The sequence below is a fragment of the Nesoenas mayeri genome, assembly GCF_963082525.1.
Source record: "Nesoenas mayeri genome assembly, chromosome: 1".
NCBI lineage: Eukaryota > Metazoa > Chordata > Aves > Columbiformes > Columbidae > Nesoenas > Nesoenas mayeri.
Window position 1 is genome coordinate 192,233,017 of NC_137541.1, and position 25,387 is coordinate 192,258,403.

The 25,387-nt window shown below is 39.7% G+C and overlaps 1 protein-coding gene across 1 annotated transcript in view; it reads left to right on the forward strand.

Annotated features, from left to right (window-relative positions):
- The window catches only part of ATP8A2 (ATPase phospholipid transporting 8A2), a gene marked incomplete at both ends in the record, with an annotated part of 185,474 nt that overhangs the window by 25,748 nt on the left and 134,339 nt on the right, over positions 1–25,387 (forward strand). The window contains 4 exons of the mRNA XM_080364292.1: positions 1,914–1,998; positions 3,242–3,381; positions 6,598–6,736; positions 15,036–15,100. Coding sequence (XP_080220418.1) covers positions 1,914–1,998; positions 3,242–3,381; positions 6,598–6,736; positions 15,036–15,100 — 429 coding nt within the window. The remainder of the gene's footprint in view (positions 1–1,913; positions 1,999–3,241; positions 3,382–6,597; positions 6,737–15,035; positions 15,101–25,387) is intronic.

Genomic DNA, 25,387 nt, shown 5'->3' on the forward strand with positions numbered 1-25,387 from the left:
ACTAAGCACATCTGAGAATATTCACTGACTAGAGCTTGACTTGCTTGGCATCACTGTGACTAATGAAAGCAAGTATTTTTCTTTCAATAGCAACAGGAAGAGAATGTCAGTGATTGTTCGAACTCCAGCAGGAAAACTACGTCTCTACTGCAAAGGGGCTGTAAGTAATTATGCTACCTAATGGAGAACTAACACTACCAGTTATTGTTTCCACAGATGTGGCTGATACTGGCATTTTTTGTCTCATACATCCATAATACCTGTTGGCTTTCTGTTTAGGGCCAGATGATTTAGATCTGTCATTCCTCCCCTGACTCTTTCTGCAGGCAGGAGTATTTCTGGGCTTTCAACTAACCTGTTGAAATCCTGAAACTAATAGGAGCAGAACCTTTCACTTATGCAAAGGCAGGATTTCACCCAGCTGTGCAGCAGCAGTTCAGGAGCTTGACTAAATGCTGTTGTCTGAATCTGTAATACTAAAATCTGTTCTCAAGTGGTTGGCTCTTGATCTGGCTCTTCCATCTCTGCACCTGCTGTTATTTGTCATCATGACTTGCACCATGTTGTGCTTCTGTCTTCACTGACAAGAGCAATAACTTACTAAGTATAAAGGCTGCAAAACTAACATTGGCCACAGCCGGAGTGTGGTTCTAATTTCAATGGAAAACAATGCAGGTGGCTTTTTGCAACTGGGAGAACTATTTCTGACTTCTGTAAGAATCTGATTTACTTGAACTTGTCATGACATAGATCTGGGTGCACTGGTCTGTTGCTTCAGTTTAACTCCCCTGATTTGATTTAGACGTGCTGGCTTTGTGCTGGTGTGGTGGGAGTGAATTAAGCCCACTCTTATGGTGTGGTATTTCAACATTGTATGCTTAGTAGGATTGCACAGATCTGCAGCTCCTTATTGCCAGTGTTCACACTGTTTCTTGGAGTGCAGCACTGGAAGGGATGGAGAATGGGGGGAGTTCATAGTAAAAAGCTTCATGCCATCTTCTGTATGAGCAGACTCAAATGTCTGTCAGAGCAAAAAGCTTATAGTAGCTAGTGGAATCTGTTGGTTTGTCTTGTATGTTCTGCTGCATCCACCCCTCAGCTAAACTGTAAGTTAACTGCTGATTCTACATGAACCCTTCCACATTATGATAGTCATCTCCAATCCTGTCACATCCATCACAAATTACTTGTTTTGTATGCCAGTCTCTAACCAGTGGTAGATGTAGGCTTGTTAACCTAGTTTGAGAGTATGTATGTGAGCAAAAGCAGGATTTGTGTATTGTACCTGTATGTAGCAACCTGCTCTGGTAGCTGTGGAATAGAATCTGGAGACTCTAAATATGCAGGTGGTGGTGCTGCATTTTGATTTTAGCTGTTATCTGTACTTTTTCAGTTGCCCTCTGATTTAGTGATGAAGAAAGTTGCTGGAAGAGGGAGATTATTTCAGGGAGAATTTTGAGGTAGAATCTGTTTAGTGTTTCTGCCTTCTATTTTTTAACATCAGTGGGAATCTTTTCTAGAAAGGGTTGCAAGAAGTTCTGTATGGGACTACAATGTGTGCTGAATAAGACCAGACACTTAAATGTTCTGAAAATCCATGTCTCTGCTTAGTAATTCAGAAAGGAATGTTCTGTACTGCCCAGTAATGGGGACCCCTCTATGGAAAGAGGAGAGGACAGCAAAGTGTGCTTCTGTCTCTGCCATTTGAAGTGGGTGCAGTATCTCTGCCACTGGGCACAATCCAGATTACTTACTCAAACCAGAGTCTTTTAATCTGAATGTGTACTTGTAAATATAATCCTGGGTTCTGATGTTAGCAAGTTCACTCAGGTTACTTCACTTGAGCTTGTAAATAACCAAATGAGCACTTCAGTTATAAACTTACTCTGTTGTCATGACTTTGGTTTCAATAGGATAATGTGATTTTTGAGAGGCTTTCTAAAGATTCACAGTATATGGAGCAAACACTGTGCCATCTTGAATACTTCGCAACAGAAGGTAAGAGAAACAACATGTCATGAGAATTCAAGATACCAAATGGGAGCATGTTCTGGGCTAAGCTTTGCAGTGCCAAATACAATGGTTATGAAGATTGGGAAGTGGTGTGTAATCAGCAAATAAACAGCTCTCAGATAACCTTACGCCAGTGGCAGTTTGTGCCTTACCCATGTGTACTTTGAGCAGAGAAGTGGAATTTGGGAGGAAATGAATGGGGTTCTGTATGGCCATGATGAAGGGAAGAGCCACCCCAGTTACGTTGGAGTTAGAAGTGGTTTTGTCAGTGTCAAAGTCAAATGACCACATCTCTGGCTTTATGGAGCAGAATGATAACCTGAACATGGTAAGAAACCTGGAAGACCAAGACATCAATGATGATCTGAAGTAGTCTCTAAGGCATTTGAGTGATATTACACTTCCATGCACAGGGAAGTATTTGACTTTGTTCTCTCTTCTGTAATAGCAGAAAATATTTGCATTATAGTAAAACCATGAAGCAGGGTGTTTTTTGCTAAATCTGAAAATATTTATTCAGCTTTAAGATATTTTTTGTGTGGAGTCCCACATTCTCAGTAACTAAACTTCTGTATTTTATGGCACACACTCCTTTCTGCTTGACTCTTGCCGGAAAAAAAATGATTACTTCTGTATGCTAACTTGTGTCAGTAGTCTAATAGAATGGTTTTCATAATTCATGGGCCCAATTCTCTCTATTCTTTTGTGCAAGTGTAATTGCTATTATTACTGTGAGTTACGTGCATACACTGTAGGAGAAAACAATCCTAAAATGAAACATGTGCTGTGCAGTATGTTTGACAAAGTAGTATCTTCAATCACAATATGTACCCAGCTATTAGTTTAATTTGATCATTTTAGAAATACATGAAAGCCAAGCTTGCTTTTGTACTTAAACTACAAAGATTAAAGATTGTCCTTTTGTTGCTCCAGTATGGCTAGATTGCAATACTGAAAACCATGAGAACATTTCTGCTTGTTAGGCTGTCTTGATTTGCACCAACATTAGGAATCTAAGTGAGCCAGGCTCTTGTTTTACGTTTGTGAAAACCCAAATGCTTCAAAAATGTCCAGGGAGATTTTCTGGAATCCAGAGTTTTAAGTGTACATTGAAAGCTCTGTTTGGCTCCAGTGAGAGGGTTAGAATTCAGCATTCATTAGGGCATTAATGATTTGATGATACACGGTGTTGTTTTACTGTGTGTAATCACTGTCTTCTATTCTGTAGGTCTGAGGACGCTGTGCATTGCTTATGCAGACCTGTCAGAAAACTCTTACAGAGAGTGGCTGAATGTCTACAATGAAAGCAGTACGGTTCTGAAAGACAGAACTCAGAAGCTGGAGGAATGCTATGAGATCATTGAAAAGGTCAGATGCATGGTGCTTTTATCAGATATAGATTCTCTTACATGTATTTTTTCCCCATGGAATTTGGGCTTTATACAGTAAACCAAACCATTAATGTCATGAATGAAGAACTGTAAAAGTATTCCTGGTTGACAACCTGCTGAGTCCATATACCTCTCAAGTTTTAATTTGTGGATCTGAGGCTAACTTGTGTATTAAAAGTCATTGCTACTTATAAACTATTTTCTCACATTCTTTTTGTTTTGCTATATTTTATAAGGTTGTTGTAACCTGGTAAAGATAATGCATAAAACTGTTGCATTGCATGAAGTTGCCATGTACTAGTATATAAAGATAAACTTACTCCTGTTTGTGGCAGCAGTCACAGTTCAGATTTTCTGATGGCTGTTGACAAGTGTTCTCCAAGGCCTATGGACACATAGACTGAAAAAAAGATGAAAGACTGCTCTTCAGGCAAATTGCAAAACTCATAATTCTGGAAAGGGAAAGTAGGTATCAGAGAATCAGTTTGAAACTGTGATCCCACACTGAGTGAAATGATAAAACATCAACACTAGGGGCCAGTGTTTCTTTGATACTCGTTGGTCTTTCTGAAATGCTGATAGTCCCCTTCCTCACTTACATTTATTCAAGCTCTTTCCCTCACTCCAGTTATTTCACTCTTATTTTATTTAGTTGTTTCTTTAAAGCACTGTTTGAACTTCAATTTCTTTGAAAATTAATATTAACACTTCAACTTAAGTTCTAGATCACTACTGGTTGTGTAAGTTGGGGCAGAAGAGGGAAGGTGGTTGAAACCATGGTGGGAGCCAATTTCATAGGGTAATAGGAAAACTCCAAGAACTCTTTAAGCAATAGCTGAAGATGGCATCTTACTTTTCAAGCTAACACCTAAAGTTGTCTTATGTGTTTAGTCAGTCAGTAGCACTGTGGTTATCTAATCTATGATTCCATAGATTTGCCTAGCTCCTCTCAGCTTTTTCCTTCCCGAACTGTGCTCTTGTATTCTTCTGTTTTCACTCAGATGTATAACAGCATGGGTCATTTCTCTTTAAAATGTGTTCTGAAACTTTTTTTTTGCCTTCTGCCTCCTTTTACAATTTATCTTGGAAAAAAGGGACCTATGAGTGGATTGTAGAATTGGAGTTTTGGACTTAGTGCCGTATTGGTAGGAAATATCCACTGTGTTCCTTTCCTGTTAATGTTTGCTTGCTTATAATACCAAGGAGCGGAAAATTGCACATGAAACTTCAAGATGTGGAAGGAGTGTGTGTGTGTGGATATGTGTGATTTTTCTTTCTTCTCAGAGCTGGTATTTCCCAGGTTAAATTCTCTGGTCTGTAGGGGCTTTCTAAATAAACTGTTTTGTGGCTGTAACATATAGCGTATTTTAACAGGATTATTTTTCATCTAAGGGCTGAAATGGGAGTGAGAGAGCTACTTTGTCAGTCTGAGTGTTGAGGTCAGTGCATCATAGTATAGGTGTACACAGAGACACAAAGTTGAACTGTCTTCCTTACCCCCTATGCTGGCTGAGGGCTTCAGCAGGTGCAAGAGTAACTCCTTTGCTCAGGTAGCTCAGCTGTGCCAGTCCCTGTGCTGTCATGTTGAACTGCGTAACAAGTAATTTTGGGAATAGAAGACAGTCTACAGTTGCACACTTGGATTGCATTTGTAACCTTCAAGTCTTATTAGTATCGAGAGGGCTAACATTCCATAAGGAGGCTTTAAGGTACTGAAGCAAATGACTTACAGAAGTTGATCCTGCTGCCTTTACCATCTGAAGATCTCATAACAGAACTTAAGCTTTGTCAAGACCTGTAACTAATGTTAGCCTATACACCTGTGTGAATGACAACTGCGCCTTCTGTTCTTTGTGCATTCATAGGCACATACAAGCAGGAGCTGCTGTAATGATTGCTTCATAGAATGGTTTGGATTGGAATGGACCTTTAAAGACCATCTAGTCCAAGCCCCATGCCGTAGACAGAGACATCTTTCACTAGACCATGTTATTCAAAGCTCTATCCAGCCTGGCCCTGAACACTTCCAGAGACGAGATATCCACAGCTTCTCTGGCAGCCTGTTACAGCTCCTCACCACCCTCATTGTAAAACAAATTCCTTCTTTATGTCCCATCAAAATCTACCTTATTTCAGTTTAAAAGCATCACCCCTTGTGCTGGCACTGCAGGCCTTGTTAAACAGTCTCTCTCCATTTTTCTGAGAAGCCCCTTTATATGTGGAAAGGTCACAATAAGGTCCACCTGGAGCCTTGTCTTCCCCAGGCTGAACAACACCAACTCTCTTAACTACTTCTGTTCACTTTAACTGTTTTGACTTGTTTTGAATGATGATAGTACCTACAACGAACAGGAGCTCTTACTTTTTCTGTGCAGTTCCTGAAATGATACAGTATTATTAAACTCAATTTATTTTGAGTTGAACACCTTTACATGTCTAAGGAATCATTAAGATGCCTTTTAAGTTTAAAACTGGCTGTGTAGACTGTCTTTTGACACAAATTTTTCTTATGTTTTTTGTCTGCCTTTTTTTTTCCTGTAACATGGCCAAATCTCTTCAAGCAATTGTTTTAGAATTGCATAAGCCTATGTCTAACTCTCGTAGTATTAAATTTGTTGTATGAGACATGTTTTTCTGGCAGACATCTGTATGTAGACTAGAGATATTTGGATTGATTAATGTTCATACCACTTGTATTACATAAATGTAGTGATTGTATCCATAAATACTTGCAGTAATTTTTGATTTGAGTGATTGTATCCAGTCCATATGTACATTTTATGGGAGGGAAATTAGTTTAAATTATGTGATGCCAGGTGACTTTTGTTTTGTGAGCTTAAGTAATATATAAACTGTGAGCACTCGCCATGTTGCTATGGTGATTAGTGAATGCTCTAGTATAAATGTTCATCCATAGAATAGCTTTGGAGTTGTATAACTTGAATTAATTGCTCTTGAAACATTGCCATCTCTCTGATCAGAAACACTCTGTTCCATTCTCAACCTCTTCAAATGGGAATTGTATGCAGAGGAAGCAGAACAGCCACACTAGAAACTTACTGTAGTGAATTGCTTGTCAAAATGCTGTATTAGCGATGAGGCACAACATGCTGTCTTTAATTCCTTTTTGAGTGTGTTCCAAACAGAGGTTTATCTTTAGAAAACAATCCCTCAAATTCTTTCTTTTTTCCAGAATTTACTGTTGCTTGGAGCTACAGCCATTGAAGACCGTCTGCAAGCAGGTGTTCCAGAAACAATAGCCACACTAATGAAGGCAGAAATTAAGATATGGATTCTGACAGGGGACAAACAGGAAACAGCACTCAATATAGGTATCCATCTTTCTGGTTATTCTGAATTTGTCTGGTGTGTGGCAGGTTACATACTAAATCTGCTCTGTGAGGTTTTATACAAAAACAGGCTTGCTTTTTATGGAATGGTTCCTTGGTAGCAGAAAGGCATTATGTAGCCTTCACTTCGGAGATGATTTGAGGGTTTTGAAGTTTTTGCTGTGAGTGTCAGGTTATATTCAGGGTTTTTTTATGGCAAAAGGGATGTTTTTGCTCTTAAGTGCAGTTCTTGTATGGAGCAAATACAGGTAATTGTGTTCTGATGGAAACTGCAGAGCTCAACCAGACTAATGTTCCAGTTAGACTATGCATTGCATTAAACTGTATCAAGTGGAGTTCCTCAGGGTTTGGTACTGGGTCCAGTACTATTCATTATATTCATCAATGACTTGGATGAGGGAATAGAGTGCACTGTCAGCAGGTTTGCTGATGACACTAAGCTGGGAGGGGTGGCTGACACGCCAGAAGGCTGTGCTGCCATCCAGCGGGACCTGGACAGGCTGGAGAGTTGGGTGGGGAATAACCTAATGAAATTTAACAAGGGAAAGTGTAGAGTCTTACATCTGGGTAGGAACAACCCCAGGTTCCAGTATAAGTTGGGGAATGACCTATTAGAGAGCAGTGTAGGGGAAAGGAACCTGGGGGTCCTGGTGGACAGCAGGATGACCACGAGCCATCACTGTGCCCGTGTGGCCAGGAAGGCCAATGGCATCCTGGGGTGTATTAGAAGCAGGGTGGTTAGTAGGTCAAGAGAGGTTCTCCTTCCCTTCTACTCTGCCCTAGTGAGACCCCATCTGGAATATTGTGTCCAGTTCTGGGCCCCTCAGTTCAAGAAGGACAGGGAACTGCTGGAGAGAGTCCAGTGCAGGGCAACAAAGATGATTAAGGGAGTGGAGCAGCTCCCTGATGAGGAAAGGCTGAGGGAGCTGGGGCTCTCTAGTTTGGAGGAGACTGAGGGGTGACCTTATTAATATTTATATAAAGGGTGACTGTCACAAGGATGGAGCCAGGCTCTTCTTGGTGACAACTAATGATATGACAAAGGGCAGTGGGTTAAAACTGGAACACAGCATGCTCTACTTAAATCTGAGAAGAAACTTCTCAGTGAGGGTAACAAAGCACTGGAACAGGCTGCCCAGGGAGATTGTGGAGTCTCCTACTCTAGAGACATTAAGAACCTGCCTGGACACCTTCCTGTGTAACCTCATCTGGGTGTTCCTGCTTCAGCAGGGGATTGGACTAGATGATCTTTTGAGGTCCCTTCCAATCTCTAACATTCTATTATTCTGTAAAACTGTTATATGGCTGCATTTTCTTTTCTTACTGACTGACTTTTCTAGACTGGAATAGTGTTTGGGGTGTGATGGGAAATATGTTAGTACAGAGCATATAGCTTAAAACCTCTTGCAAACTTTGTGAAATCAGGTGGATCCTTGAATAATTGTTCCTGTTGTCACCTTATGGCACATCTGTTAGCTGAGGATGTCATGATTTGTAGTGGAAGAGTGTTCCTGCTGTTCAGTGTATGAGTAGACTTTGAAAATGAATTGTTTTATCAAGGCACACTATGGACATCCTTGTCTCAGACTTGTTGATGCAAAAAAAAAAGTCTTGCAGTGATGTGAACAAAAAGTAGAAATTTAAGTATCAGACAGGTGTGCTTGGGTGCTGAGGTAACAGAGTGGTACCTACTTAAGACACAGGTGTTTATCTGACTACCTGCTTTTGCACCCTAAAACTGGCGAATTCTTAGCTCTCTAAGTTCAGGTTTGTTAGAAGCAGCCATTAAACCGTAATTTCCTTTTAGGTCATAAATGTATCTGATAAAATCAGTCTATATACCCAACTCTAATTGTAATTTGTCAAATATTTTACTCTAAGACTGGGCTGAAGTGGGAGGTGGTCATTATAAATTCAATCGTGTAGGAACTAGATGTTGTGCTCTGTAGCACTTCTACTACTGTGCTAGTCTTGCATTGGATATGCCACATGAGTAGGCCTAGTAACAGCTCAAAACGCAAATCCTCCAGCGTTTTTCTCACTGCGGATGCTTGCAGGGTGGGCAGCTTGGGCAGCAATACCTGCTGCTGTCACAGAATGTTGCTGTGCTTGCAGTGCTGCTTTGTAAGCTGCGCCTGTGCTGCCATCCTGCCATAGCCCTTCACATGAGACCAGTAGCCACCCAGGGGAGGGGCTACCTAGGTCTTAACTGAGTAGTAAAGACTTAGTGAAGGAACAGTTCCTGATATAAGCACCTCTGCCCTGTGATGTCATATTATCTCACAAATATAGCATCCTTGGCAATATAGTGCCATGATGCTCCTGTACTCTTTTTGGTGATTTTTCTCCCTGTAACTAGTAAATCTGCCCAAAGAGGTGAAGTGGTGCTGTGGTGATCTGATGTCTCGCAGAACTGAGTGACACTTTTACCTTCTTAAGCCTAGAACACTGCTTATCACCACAGTCTGTAGTGTGCCTGTGTAACAAAGTGCCATCCACAATTGCTTTCAGGTTTGCAGATTAGTCTGTTTAGATGTACAGGTGTAAGTTAAGGGCATCCTTACAGCATAAGTTACCTTCTGCTGAAGGAGCTATTTCTTGAGCTTTCTCAAGCTTATGCTGACTTCATGATTCTCTAACTATATGAAGAATGAGACAAATGAAGCTTTTTATATATAGAACTGCATGTAGATGGGTTTGGGTGTGTTTCAGGCTCCTCCTGGAAGAACTGTGATTCTCTATAGCTGAACTAACATTACCTTTAGCAAAACTTTAGGCATTTGCTGTCTATCTTTGGCTTTTTTTTTTAATTTTTTGGTTCATTTAGTAGAATTTCAGAATGTAGTTTGTTTGACTAGAATTTTTGCCTACTTATCAAAACTGAATGAAGTTTCATATGTTTTTGTAGAAGTCAGTATCAAGCCATAACTTGCTGCACTGATGCAGTTGTAGTAGAAAGAAGGTGGATGGCCGAAGTAGACAATTGATTTAAATGTCTGTTGTCTGGTTTGAATCACTCACTGTAGTTTCTGCTTACTTTAAAAGCAGTGATCAACTTGAGAGGAGGGAAGCATCATCTTTAGAGAAATTATAAGGAATGTAGCTACAGTTTTTGACATGAATATCTGAAATAAGTTTTTTTTATTAACTGACAGCAGCTAGCTTGAACACAAATAGATGAGCTTTTCAGCAGTTGCTTACTGTGAAGGTGACTAATTTCCAGCTTGTCTCTCTAACTGTTTTTTGGTCATAACTTGAAAAGGATAAACATTTCCCTTCCAATTTCAAATTATCACTTTGTTTACTGTACAATTTGGTAGTAAAACTCTGGAACTTAATTAGCTTCATGTTCAAGTTGGCCTGAAAGTACAGACATGTGACACCCTTCTTTTATCTAACACATTAAAACTGTAATAAATATGCAGTCTAAAGCCTGATCCACATGTACACTCTATGCTTCAGGTGTTAATATGCTATCTGGGGAGTAAAAAGTATTTTCACTTTTTCATTGTATGGAGGTTATGCTCATGGGCTCTTGCTTGCTATATGGATATGTATATGTGTTGAGGGATATTTGAGCTATTGACAGGTGAGTTGAAGTACTTCATTCTTCCAGCTTCTTTTTGATTCTGTTGCCTTTGGAATCTGTGTCTCTCTGTCTCTTGTGTTCTTGACTTCACTGAAGAGTCATGATGGACCTTGTGGTGGGGTGGTTTGTGTGCCTTCCACTCAGCTATGCAGCAGCCAATAGTTCTGCAGGTGAGGAGTGTGTTCCTGATAAGCTTTAGTACTGATCAATCATTTGAACTCTCTATCTATAGAAAATAGGTTTGGAAACATCTTTGAGCATGACATATGATCCTCAGTTTTTATCAGTTAAAGCTGTCCTTAGCCAATGTCTGCAAACAACCCTAGAAGGTGTAACAGCGTTCTTGTAGCTTCATTCTTCTCTTAATTGTCAGACTCTGGTTTGTCTTTGCCTTTCAGTAAGGCAAAAAACCTCAAGGCAGGTTTCCGTTTACCACCATTCTGATGCTCAGCAGGCTTCCAGAAAATCAGAACTGATACATTTCCAGCTGAAAACCTCCTTAGTAACAGATTGTTTCCTGGGAATGGGAATGAGGTGTTTACTGAAGCTCATCCCTCCCTCAAACAAGGAATCAAACCCTACAGTTGACCTAAATGCTCTTACCTGGAGTATGCATTCATAGCTGTGAGCACTGCCTTGCAATCATAGAATGGTTTGGGTTGGAAGGGACCTTTGAAGGTCCAGTCAAATTCTTCTGCCATGGGCAGGGACATGTTTTACTAGACCAGGTTGTTCAAAGCCCTGTCTAACCAGACCTTCAACACTTCCCATGGTGGGGCATCCACAACTTCTCTGGTCATTGTGTTCTGATCTCATCACCCTCATCACAAAAAAAATTTCTTCCTTCTATCTTATCTAAATCTACATCTGCCCTCTTTCAGTTTAAAACCATTGTCCCTTGATTTGCCAGTAGAAGCCCTGGTAAAAAGTCTCTGTCTTTCTCATAAGCGCCATTTTTCTTTTGTAAGGTCTCCCCAGAGGCTGTTCTCTAGATTGAGCAAACTGAATAACTCTTAGACTTTTTTTCACGGGAGAGGGGTTCCAGCCCTCTGATTGCTTTTGTGGCCCTCCTCTGGACCCACTCAATAACAGGTCCATGCTTGTCTTGTGTGGGAGGTCCCTAGAGATGGATGTAGTACTCCAGGTGGGGTTTCATGTCTAATTTTTCATCCACCAGTATCCCCAAGTACTTGTCAGCAGAGCTACTCTCAATCCATTCATTGCCTCCTCTATACTGATGGGTACTTTGGTTTGCTGCAACCCAGGTATAGGACCTTGCACTTGGCCTTGCTGGACTTCATGAGATCTGCACGGGCCTACTCTTCAAGATTGTCAAGGTCCTTCTGGATGGCATCTCTTCCCTCAAGCAAGTTGACTGCACCCCTCAGCTTGGTGTTGTCTGCAAGCTTGGTGGGAGTGCACTCAATCCCATGGTCTGTCATTGATGAAGATACTAAATGGTATTAGTCTGAGGACTGACCTCTGAGGGGCACTACCCATTACTTGTTTCCACTTATACATTAAGCCATTGACTGTAACTCTTTGCATGTGGCCATCTAGCCACTTCCTTGTCCATCCATCAAACCTATATTTCCAATTTACAAGTAAGAATACAGCTGTTACAGCAAGCTGTGATTTCTCAGTTGGGAGAATGGAAGCCATGTCAGCACACTTGCCTATATCCCTGTGTGAAGTCTGAGCAGGGTGTGTGTGTGCCCTCTCTGAACAGAGATGATCATCTGCTTCGCCTCAGCTGCTGGGTTCTCTCTGCCTGCAGTAGGAATGTGCATGTGCGCTGTGATCTTGAACTGTGGTTCAAGCCTTATTTCTCCCAGGATGCTTGAAGGGAAATAAATCCCAGAAGTACCTGATTCATCTGCTTCATGGACTTTTAGCTAGACTTTTTAACTAGATATCAACTTACAGGTGTAGATGGACATTTAATACCTGCTTTGCACCAACAGTTGATCTTATTCTACTCAGAAGCATTGACAAAAAATATGCCTTGATCTTAGAGTGTATTTTTGCTTGCCATGTTAGTACTGCCAGCAATAACTATTATAAAACTTCAAAATATGACTACAAATGTCTCTTGTAATCTTAACAGTTGCCAGTTACTTTGCATTATACTAGTGCTAGATTTTAACATAGTCATAATCCTGAAATTCTGTATCATGTACAGATTTCCTATAAACCATTGTTAGGCTTGACTTACATCCTTCTATTCCAGTCTTGATCTGCTTCCAGTTTAATGTGATGACAAGATGTAAAATTACCTCAATTGCAGGATTAGTTCTTCTGTCTCCATGACTTTGAAGATGCACAGCGGAGCAGCTCTGTGCGTTCCACAATTGTGTGTGGGTTTTTTAATTTGTTGTTTCATTTTCCAGCTCTGCTTGTCAAGTGGCATCTTGCTCATTTTGAAACGGGTAAAATGAAACAGTGAGCAGTAGTTTAGGAATTGCAGCTTGCTATTGCAGCTGCTGTTCCAATCAAATGCTACTAGAAAATCCTTCTGAATTAGTTATACTGAATTTGTAACAGCCTACTGCACAAGGCTGTTGCCATTCCCTGGGGAAAGAGTAACCTTGACAATGAAGAAAGTGCTTAAGTTTGTAATATTCTTTTTCTACTCAGGAAAGTGGTTCTTCAGCTAGAGACTAAGTTTTAAAAATGACAAACTGACTTTTTTTCCCAAGTCAATGTTTTGTCTTTATGTGTTGAAGCTTCATTACTCAGTTCTGTACAACCACCTAAGACTTGTTCACAGGCAGAATCAGAGGCTATCTGCAAAGCTTTCATGTTGTAGGCTGCACTTTGTTAGAATACATTTCATCCATTTCCCAACAGGTGTGTGAGTTCAATGTCATTCTGTGTTCTTTAAAGCAGAAAGTAAACCTTACCTCATTAACACAAATAAGATGAAAAATGTATCTGCAAGGTTGCACCTGATATTCATTTTCCACACAGCTGTGAAAATGGAAGAGAATCAAACCTCCTGCAGGTAATCAAACCTGCTGCCTGAAAGTGCTTGGCTATGTGGTACAAACATGCCTTCCACAAAGGAAGATGAGGGCTTTACTTCCTTGACAGAAGTTGTTCATGGAGGCATGTTAACCATGGATTATACCTACAAAACTGGCCTAATTATATAAACTCTGTAGCCTGAGGAAGTGATTTGTATTGCAGTTGGTGAACTGGTGTGGCCTTTATAAGGAACCAAGAGTCCTACAGAAAACAAATTAATGTCTCAGTTGTCCTCTTGCTGTTGTGAGATATGGAGAGAGACACTTAATATTTTTGCATTGACTATGCTATTTTGCTTTTGAACCTGTTGGCCTAGCAGTGGTTCATCACTGGGATGTTACTCTCACACTGCAGGAGCCTCCAGTTGCTAGTGAAAGATGTCCTGAGACCTCATTTTATGACAGCAATTTTTTAAACTTGCTGTGATACATTTATATAGAAAAGTGCAGTAGAAATACATACTAATTCTATTGTATTTCCTTTTCCTATGTAACTTAAATCTGCAATAAAAAGCATGTGCTTTTCAAATAAATGCATTATCTACTGTCTTATGAAGCTACATGATTTTCCCAGTCCCAAGAGAACTTGTATAAGCTTTTAGGATAATGTAATGTGGTTAGTCTGCGAGTTTGCATTTGTTTCTTGCTGTTAAATAAGCTGGAATTAAACCATTTATTGTGGAATCATGGAATAGTTTGCGTTGGAGGGGATGTCCAAAGGTCATCTAGTCCAATCCCCCTGCAATGAGCAGGGACATCTTCAACTAGATCAGGTTGCTCAGAGCCCCATCCAGCCTGCCCTTGAATGTCTCCAGGGATGGGGTAAATACCAAGTATATATATCCTAGATATGGCTTTTCTCTCATGTCAGTGACAGACAAACTGCCACTTCAGTGACATTGAGTGATGCTCCAGTCACCAGCTTTTACTGTTACAAAAAATAAGAGGCTTTTTTCTGTCTTGTGTATTTATTTCCGCTTTGAATTTTGGTGTCCTGGCAGATGTACCTGCCTTTTGAGTGCTGCTCCAGACTACGAGAACTTGCTCTTGTTCTTTCATGCCCTGGTTGGCCCTATACTAAGAGTAATCTAATACAGTTACCTGGTGCCTGTAGGAGCTGGTAGGATGTGTGTGACTGATCTGTAGTTTTTGATGAAGCTCGGGACCTTCCACACTAAACTCTTGAGAGTAAAAAAAATGCTCACAGAACCCAAGCGTGGGCGAAGGGGACTGGGTAGCAACAGCAGATTCCATGTGTGTGCTTCCTGTCATATGTTATAGCCACAACTGTGCATTCAGATCTGTTTCGGTAATATATAGAAGGTAGTTCTTCGTTTATGTAGGTAAAAAAAGTTGAGGTATAGAAATATTTAAATTTGCTGTAAGGCGATAGCCTGTATTTACTGCATCTAGTTCGTATGTTTTCTTTGTTTACAACATCTCAAGTGATGTATTTGGAAAGGCAGATAAAATGCAGCCTCTGCTAGTCAAATTGTCAAGTTGGAGTGTATTCTATATATTGAGGTTTCCCAGTAGTCTGCCTGATGGGAGTAACTGCTCAAAAAGTAAATTGTAATCTGACCTGTAGATGCTTATGATAAGGTTTAGCTAAACCTTAAATATTCTTCGAAAAAATAAATCCCTGTGTATTTTTTTTCTCTTGCAGGGTATTCTTGCAGACTCATCTCACAGAGTATGTCTCTCATCCTGGTCAATGAGGATTCACTAGATGTAAGTAAGGAAATTGTGGTGTAATTCTTGGCAGAAGGAGGTGTTGACAGCAAAAGGGAAAGTTGTTGAGCTTTCTCATTTTTCTCTCTCACTTGCTTTTTGGGGTAGTGAGAGAAACTATTCATGCTAAAACAGGTCTGGGGTTGTGCAAAATGTACCCTGAAGTCTCCAGTCGCAAGCCATACAGATCAAACGGAAGTCTCAGAATAAGAAGCTAATTAGGTCCAAGGGTTTGATTCTGCTGCAAGTTGGTGAAACCTGCAGTTATGCCATCAGAAATATATTAGACTTTAAGGTGTACATATAGGAGTAACATGCCTGAGCAAACTGCATTGTGAGCTTGCCCTTTGTACAGCTTTTGAGACCTAAAAATTGGATCAAAAATTGCCTGCAAGTGGTTGCTATGCTCTTCAAATATGTGCAAAAGTTAACCAGAAAAATCACACACTTGTACATGAATCTTCCCAGATTTTTTCTTCTTGTTTGCCTGTTTTCAGTGTTGGTATCAGCATTTGCTGTCACTTTAATATTTGATTCCTATTAGAGGTATTTGTAGGACTCTGGTGGGACCTGTCTCATTGCAGAGTTCTAGTAACTAAGGCCTTGTTAGTTCTCTTGCTGAAGTTAAGTTTTCTGTTTCTGCACAGAGACTTGTTTAAATAATTCTAGTGGATTAAGAGAACTTGAGGTTTTTTAACCTTTTAAACAGTTACTGCCTTAAGTGTGTGTAGATTAGAGTATATAAATTGTTTCAGTATTCAACATCTAAGTGTCTTGCATAAGACACTCAGCAGCTTGGACCAACTTCTTCCACTTTTTCACTTCTGTGTGGTCCTTCTCTAAGGGAACAGTTTCCTTTTTGTGGGTTCAAAATATTGTTGTTGTTAGGAGATTTTTTGCTACACTTGGCTGACTGGACCTCTTAACATGGAGAAAGATGCAGAACTCAATAGAAAAGGAGCAACTGGTCATCTTTGTTCCCTGAGGCAGGGAGATTGGTTGGTTAGGAATTATAGGAATAAGAAAACTTGGTTTCTTTTTTCTCTGTATATTGGGATGTATTTTTTGATATACTGGGAACTCAACCCAGAAGAGGGAAAATGGTTATGCTTTGTTTTCCTTTTATAATTTCTTACACATTCCAAAGCTCTGAGTCAAGCACAACTCATTTGTTTTGACCCTGGAATTAAGATTCTTATTTCAACCTCAATTAAAAGTAGTTCCTCTAAATGTGCAGAGACAAACAGTGTGCCTCTTGTGATGGCTGTTCAGATCTAGTAAGAATAAGGTAAAGATTCTCCTTGGTTAAAGCAAGGGGTGCAAACTGAAGACAGGACAGAGAAGGTTCTTGCTAGATCAGAGGAAGAAAATTGAGCTATCATTGCTTGTTATTTAGAAACATCTGGACGCTGGACAAGACAGTCTTCAATCTATGTTGCCTTGACTTTTTTACTACTTCCAGTTTTGAGTGCAGTGATACAGTAACAGATTTTTAGTTATCTAACTAAAATATTGTGAATATAATGCTGAAGGTGTTGAGTAGTACCCAACAGCTTCAGCACCTGCTTTTAAATTGTGACTTCAATTAACTGGCTGAAAGGACCATGAGAGGGGGCAGGATGAATGATGAAATGGCTTACTGTGTGTGCCCTAATGGTGAGTGATTAAACCATGGGATATTCCTGTAATTGTCAAACAGCAGCGTAGGTAGAACAATTCGAGGGCTTTCAGTAAGAGGCAAAAGTCAGCTTGCCTTTTCTGGGATGCAAGGCTGGATTTAAGAAGTGGAAGAAACTGTGCTTAGGTCTCAACTTTTTTTTCCCTTCCCATCTTTGACTGCAAGAACAGGTTGGCCCTGGCCTATGTGTAGAATCAACTCTGGTTAACTGGTGTGACTGCAGTCCTATCTTGTTTACAAAACAGACATAGACCTACTGAAATGCATGTCATGTAGCTGTACAAAGGAATAAACTTAAATTGTGCTACTGTAGATTTTTTAGGCTCCGAAAAGGCTTCTGTGTTCTATTTTGTAAACTTGGTATGTTTTTTGTTGCTTTAGGAAAGTAGGGGTTTTGGCTAATTTTATCTATGCACTTGATGCTCTTCAAGTCCTATTAGATCCTTCTGCTATTGAGACAAGTCTTTGATTCTTCTCAAGAAACAGGAGAAAAAGTTGGCCTGTGACAGCTGGTTTTGATTTGGTAGGTTTTATGTGATAAAAATGTTGCTTTAGCAAGAACTCATTTTGCAACCATATCTCCTCAGCTTGATCTTCCTACAGTTCATGGCTTGGGTATGTGGGTCAGGGAGGAGGGATGCTGGCACCCTTCATAGCCTGCCTTTGGAGGCCCTTTTGGAGGGTCTGCTGCCCACTTCACAGCCTCAGTTGACAAGCCTGCCTCAGTATGTATGCTGAACGCCAAACTAATTCTAACAAGAAAGTGAAACCTGTCCTTTTATTGTTATCTTAGCACAGATCTACAGAAGCAAAAACGGGAGGAAAATTAACAGGAATAAGAAATACAAGCTAAATAAATATATGGTACAGAAAATGCTGAGATGGGAACTAGTGTATTCCAAGAAAGTATAGAGGGAATCTCCTTTTTTAAAATACTTGAAGGCTTGTTTTAATTCCTTTCTCAACTTGATAGCATATGTACTTTGAGGCTTTTAAATATTCAACTTGTGCCCAAACTTTAGCCAAGAAATATGAAGGAAAGGTAATGTGGGAACTGAATGGGACAAAATGTCATTGACCAAAGCATCTCTTTTCACTTTCCCACATGCCCGCTTTGTAAACACCATAGTGTGCCAGAACTTCACTTGGAGTGATAGACAGGACCTCTGAGGAAAGAAATTCATTAAGTAAGTTCGAAGAGGCTCAGTATTCCTTTTGCCATTGTAAGGAGAATATGAAAGTGAAAAGGTGACAGATCTACCCACCCACATGCTGAATCTTGACTCCATTGCCCAGTTTCAGATTGAAGTGTTCTGAGGCAGTGGGGAGGCCAGGGATGTTTCTGCTGTTCAGGAGATGGGGATAGAATCAAGTGAGGAATAGTAGGGCAAGCAATTTTCATAGTTTTTAAGCTTTCTCATAGGTCCTCCTGTTTTGAGGTCTTCTGTTAACTATTCGAAGTGGAAACTGGAAGTCTAGAAAACTAGACTAGTCTAGAATTATATATATTTTTGCAGTGATACTCAAGTCATAAACGTTATGCCTCTGGAGTTAAGATGCAGATATTAACTCTTAACTTCTAGAGAAACTAGACTCCTTAAACAGCTGTACTACGAATGAGAAAATACCTACAGATTAAAAAAAGACAGGATAATAAACTAAGAAAGCTGGATGGATTGAACATTCTAGAAAGATTTGAGGTGCTATTAGTCTTCATGATATGGATTAAGATAAAGAGAAACATCTTGTTGACAACTGCTGCTGGTCTTTGAAGTGAAGAAATGGGGTATTTACATGGTACATGAAGATGTGTCTCATGTTGAAGTGTTGGCAGATCTATCTAGCCAGTCTTCACTATGAACACCAGTCAAAGGTGTATTGACAGACAGCCCTAGGGTGGTAGAGGAGGTCACTGGTCGCATATAAAACAAATATTGAAGTCTCCTCCTGTCTCAGTTCCAGAAAGCACTTTGGTTGGGTGGATGGGGGCATGGAGTCTATTTTACAGTGCTTGGGGACTCTGTCTTTAAAGAGTGTGTAGGGATGGAAGGCTTTCTGACTCTACACAGCACTGGCCATGAAGATGGATCTGTTCCTCAAATATAAAGTTATATTCATGAAGTATGAGAGGTCAAGGATGACACTATCAGTAATATGAATCATTTCATGTGCATCTTGCCATGTGTCTCAGTCTAAGGACACAAGAATGAGAAGCCCTGATGAAACATGGATTGACACTGGATCAATCCTCTCCCTCCCCCCTTTTTGCCTGACTTTTGCCAATATAGAGAAGAAATATGCCATCAGCTTTGTCAGGCATACTTGAAAATGCATAAATTTAAAAGGAAACTCTAGCATCCTTTTCCCACCTGCTACCTCCAGTTATGTAGCTGAATGACAAGTTCTGTGGAATACAGAGGGCACAGCAGCTGCTCCTGATTTTTTTTCTGTTAGAATTGCAGTGTGGCTGATGGTTCACATTGAGTTGAATGCCTTACACCTTGATTTTGGCCTCCACTGTGTTGATCAGTTGTACCACAACACACGTCAGGATTCACTCTTAAGAGTAGTTGAAGATACTTTGCAGAACTTGATGCTAAGCGCTTACCTTGGTGAATTAACATTATGTGGTGCTCCATGGTAGGAGAATGGGGAGTGGGAAGATGTTCCATCTGTGCATAGCACTGTATGTTCTACACCTAATCTTAGCTGATTGCTTCTGACTTCCCTTTCATGAGCCAAAAATGGGAGCTGATACTGTAACAGTTATAAAAAAAAGTAGATGATGAGTGTTTTTTCATGCTTTTCATTTGTGTAGCTTTACTACTTTGAAATAACATCACGTAAATTTTGTAATTATAAGAAGCTGAGAACATCTTTTTTTCTGGTCCAGTAACATAGAATCATAGAATGTCCTGAGTTGGAAGGGACCCACAAGGATGATCAAGTCCAGCTTGTGTGCCTGCACATGACAACCCCAAAATTCATACTGTGAATACTTTAGATAAGTCAGAGGTGGAGATGATGAATTTAATCTCAGCTGTGCATGTTTCTGGCAGAGCTTTTAAGGAAGGGGTCATGGCTGCTGTTGGAGTGATTTGAGTTGGAAAAGTGATGGGTTGTTAAACAACATCCCCTGTGTAAAGTTGAGAATTGACTTTGGACATGTCATGTATCAGTGTTCTTGGAGCATTTCAGTGTTAAATGCAGATTTTATACCTGAAATAACCTGTAAATCATTACATTACTCAACATGAATCAATTGTTGTTGAGTCCTTAACAAGCCACTAGAAAGTGGCTAGGTTTTAGCAAAAGCACCAGGTAGAACAGGAGCTGTTCCTAGTTTATTCAAGTTCTAGTTAGACACTTGTACATAAAACATAAAAAAAGGTGGGAAATGTGTTCCATGTTCTAATTTTCTTCTGCTGGCCCCTGATCTAGTAGATGTTCTAATAATTTCGCATGTGGAAGACTTAAGTTATAGAATCCAATTGTGAACTTAAGACAAAACAGTATTAAGTTTGTCAGTAAACATAAAAACTAAGGGAAACTTTCAGAACATTTAAAAATCAAACCAAAACAACCCTCCCCCCCCCAAAAAAAAAACAGAAACAGAGAGCCGTGGCATGTCAGAGGAGCAAAAAACCCCCCAACTGCTGCTGGACTTTTAAGTGAAGAAAATGGGTAATTACATGGTACATGATGAAGATGTGTCTAATATTGAAGGTCGTCTTGCTTTAGCTCAAATGTGTTTTTCCAAAACAGGAGCAAAACTTGTGGAGCTGTTACCTCAGAAATACTTTCTACTACATCAGTCTTGTTTTGAAACCAAAGTAATTTTTTTTGTCCAAGTATGCGTATCACTATTTTTAATGTAAAACTATATTTTGCATAATTCTAAATATTAAACTCTTACATGCTTTGTTGATGATTTTGATTGTCTTTAGCTACTTATTGACTATTTTTCAGTATTGGATCTCCATAGTAATACTTATCTGTTGCACCTGTAACAGAAATTACAACTTCTGTACAACTTAGCCTAAAATCAATCAATAGAAGATTCTCCCACTGAAATTCTGTAGCTTTATATTTAATGTATTCCACCTCTGAAATCCATTAATGCTAAAAATGAATTTTTACAAGATCCAAATTGAGCTTAGAGCCTTTAAATATTGATACACTTTCCCCTTTGTGCAGTCCCTGTGTGACTTTTTTCCCCACTTCTGCTCCTTGGCATGCAGCAGCAGGTGAGATGTGATCGAACAACTGTCTTGGCTTGGTTTTTGAGAGCTTTTTTTTTTCCTAAATCATGCACTTGAAGGGAAAAAAAATCAATCATTTCTGTTCTCTTCAGAGAACTACTCAGAATAGAGAAGACCAATCCCTAGCTTGATATAGTAACATAGTAATCTGCAAATGTTTATCCCTCACAGACTTGACTACATGCATACATGTGCTCACTTAGTTTTTCTTTCCTTTTTCTAATACAGCTTTTTCAAGTGCAAGTATTTTTAGCACAAGATTTACTTTGAGTGTAATTCTTGGATTCAGTTTCTGTTTAATTAAATCGCAAACACCATGAAGTCTTGTTGTGCAGCTTTTAACTTGGACTAATTTCTTTCCTTGGCTTCTCATAGAAATTGAGTTGAGAGCAGTGAGAGGGGAAGCTGAAGAAGGGAAATTGGGTGACTCAGAGAGGCCCTGGGAAGCTGAAGATGCGAGTAATGGACATTACAGCTGAGGAATGTTTCTGCTTTTGGTGCTGTAGAAAGGAGAGCTGGGAACTGTATTCGTGGGTTATCACATTGGGTTCTGTTTAACAGGCAGGAGTGGAAGGGCAAAATTGGAGAGACCTGATTCTGAACCTGTGGACAGTGTTTTGCTCTAAGGTATTTCTGGTGGTAGAGATGGGGCTGCACAGGCAATGTGTCTGCAGTGTGTGTGTCCCTGGACTGACAGTCATCATCCTGTGTTACATCCATATATGTAAGTAACAACCAGCTGGTACTCCTGTGTGAGACCTGTGTCTGATGGTAATTGACTAAAAGTATTAATGTAAACCTAGAAGCAGAGGCTGGCAAACCTCACTCCTCTGCTTGCTCAACTGCATTGTTCGAATTCTTCAGTGTTCGGTTGAGCTGTTGATCGTGAACATGGATAAACTTGGTTTTGCTACCATGCTATTGTGTAGTAGTCTTAAAAAACAAACAAAAGTTCATAGTGTAATTTGTTTTCTGCAGTGTCTTGATTTCCCAGACTGGGTCTTGCTATCCACAGCGAGTTGTACGTGCAGTCATGTTTTGTGTTCTAGTGGTGAAGAGTGCAGACCTAGAAAACTCGGTTGTCCTGTTATCTTATTTTTGCTGTTCTGTAGGGTAGTATTAATGTGAGGGTTCTGGAAACCTATAAGGACAGTCTCTTAAGCATGAGAGTATTATTGGATTTATGTAATGACTTTTATTGTTATGGGCACATTTCCTTCCCACCCTTCTGAATAGAGCTGAAAAAAATATTTTAAGGAAATCTTTAACAGGCATCATTATTATTTTGGAATCATGGATCTAAACTGCTCTGGATCGCTTTAGTAGAGCTCTGATCTGGTCACTGGATTTACCCGTATGTTAGAAATAAACAGATCTCACTGGGTTAATGCCTAAAACTTTTTCTAATGACCATTTGGGAAACTCAAGCTGTCTGTGGAAAGGAGGAAAATCTGAGGAGTAGGCAATTAAAAGTTGTCTATCAGTGTGTCTGTCTTCAAGAGAAGGACATGGTTCCAATAGTGTCTTCTGTATTATACTTGTGACAAAGATTTGTGTAGTGTTACAGTTTCCATGTGAAAGGTGTCAGCTTCACTATAGCAGTTTCTTTAGCATGCACCCTGTGAGTTGTTTTATGAAAATCTGTATTACAAACTCTTGAGCACAACTACAGGACACAGTGCCTGTGAGGCTTTGAGAAACTTCAAAGGTGTTGCTTTTTGGATCCTGATGATCTTGCTCTTGGAAGACATGACGCGTGTGCCTTGTTAGCGGCATCATGCTGATTACTCCCAAGGAATGGGGTTAAAGTCACTGTCAGCTTCGCAGACTAAAATTTATCTATTACTGGGAGATCCAAAGCATTGGTATTGTGTGCTTCAGTCCTACTAAAAGGTAGTAAGGTGTACAGATAAATGCAGGGAAGATGAGAACAACTACTATAGTACTAATGCTTTGTAATCGTCAAAGCATCTATATCTTGTGTGTTGCACAAGAAAGGAAACTGGGATATTTTTTTTTTTATTACCCCTTTTCTATCATCTGCCCGAATGCTTTCAAACAAAGGTAGTGTTCTGGAAGACTGATCTCTGTGGACAAGCTCAGTTTTAGCCAACCATGGGCTCTCCTTCAGAGAGGCATCTGGTATGTTCCTCTAGTGTCTCGTGGCTAATAAGCTACTTCAGTTACCAGTCAGCTGGAATTGTCATCAGCTCTGCTGTGTAGGACTGGGAATTTGTAAAGGAAGCTAATTAGGAAAACTAGGAAAGAATATTTTTCTTTATTGTACTCGATTTTATTGTTCAAATTTCTGTTTTTCTTGATATAGAAATAGGCATCAATCTAACAAGTAGTGAGACAAGGAATAGTGTCTAGTAATCAGAAATCTTCAAAAATACTAAGTAGAAGAGATTTACTGTTTCTTGTTTTTTTTTGAGGAACAAGTAGAATAGTTTGTAACTCTAAGTATTTGATCTGTTTAGAACGTTGTATGGTTGTGGAAAATATAGAGCTCTTCATATGAAAAGCTGCTTTGATTTGAGACTACTGCATAGAATTACAAATGAAGGAATATAGGTGTTACCTGGACTTACAGGTTTAAGTACACACAAAACTGTGTAACTTAAGTATTAGATTACCAGTTCTTCAGGAAGTAATACTAATAGGTTTGAGCTGTGAGTGGTGAATGAGTTGGGCTGGTATTTTTGTTTCATCCTGCTTTCCCTTTTCCATATTCATTAATGACTGTTCTCCCTTATCTGTGGCACTGTTTTTTCTGTTAGTCTTTTCTGGCACTGTGATAGTTGGTTTGGATGACACAAGGGCACTTGGACCTAAAGGAATGCAAGGACCTTTTGGAGTTCAAACACCAGGTTTCTAAAGAACTTTTTTCCACAGCTGGAAGCTGGGGGGTGGGGAGGGTGAAGACTGGGGAGGACTATTAATATGGAAACACAAAACCAAGCAACCAAAACCCACCAAATTAAAGAAACCCAAACACACTCTCTTTTAAGTTACTTTTCCATTCATAAGTTCTAATAGCGATCACATCTGAGAAGACCCAGGAAAGATCCTGCAGCTTTAGGCTGTAGGTATTTTAGCAGCTGGGGGCTCATCGTGCTAATGCCTTGTCCATGCTATAGGATAGAATAGATCATATTACATAAAAATGGAAAGGAGGAGTGTGTGTTCCCTGAATTCCATCTAAAATTTCCTGTCTCATTTATAAGAATTCTCATATGTTAGAGGAATATGACTGGGAACAAATGCTATTTCTGTAAAAACTGCTAATGATCTTCATGCATGTGAAGGCTTATCTCTCAATAGATGTTCCCAGTGTGTTATCCAGGTCTGTTTTCTGTTGTGTAAGTAACAATATAATAATGGCTTCAGCTGGATGGTGAATAGACCGTCTGTTGGCTTTGAAGATGGAATTCTCTGCGTACTGATCCACTTGCTAATAAGAACAAGAGATCATAGAAACATAAGGATGCATAATGAAGTGAAAGCAGGGTTTTAATAAGCTACCCATGAAATGTGTTTTTTGCTTGTTTTAAAGCATGGTGGTGTGGTTTTTAGGGGAATAATACTAAGCAGGTGTTTGTTCTGTATGTTATGGATACTGATCCTCTTGGTTGACATGACCAGTATTACACATTTGCAGAAGCAATTCAGATTTGCCTTTTGTATTGAAGGGCAAGAATTAAATGCTCATTTCTTCTTTCAAGGTACTTATTTTCATATCTGATCCTCTGCTTTCACTGAGGGCAAGCCCTTGTTCTTGAAGATTTGTGCAGGGTTTTTAAGCATCAGGAGTTGTCATTTCTTGGTGTGGGGCCAGACTAAAGCAGTAGGATTTATTCACCTGCACTGTTAACTTGATGAAGATAGTAGAGAACTACTGCTGCAGGGTAAGAATTAGGTTATGTCTTGATCACATCTTCAGGAAAGAGACAGGGAGATCTGTGGTCTTATTTTAGTGGTTCCCATAATACTGACTTAATACTTTGTTAAACCCGTTTCTGAAGATTATTTTCCTATTCTTAAGAATTATAGAATCATTCTTGTAGCTGAAGCTTGATTACTCTAAGCTTGCTTATCAGTCACATAAAGGAATAAATTTCCTTCACATGAGAATTAAGGAAAAAGATGTTTTAAATTTGGCTGAAGCTAGTGAAAGTCCCACTTTATTTTTTTTTTTTTCCCCTGGGGTGATTGGTCTATCAGAAATAAGAATTAAGCAATTCTCCAGCTGTATGAAGTTAATACCTGCCTGTATATGTATTCCTTCAGACTTGCAACCTTATGCATAGAGTAGAAACTATCTGAGAAAGCCTTTAGTAGCTTCTA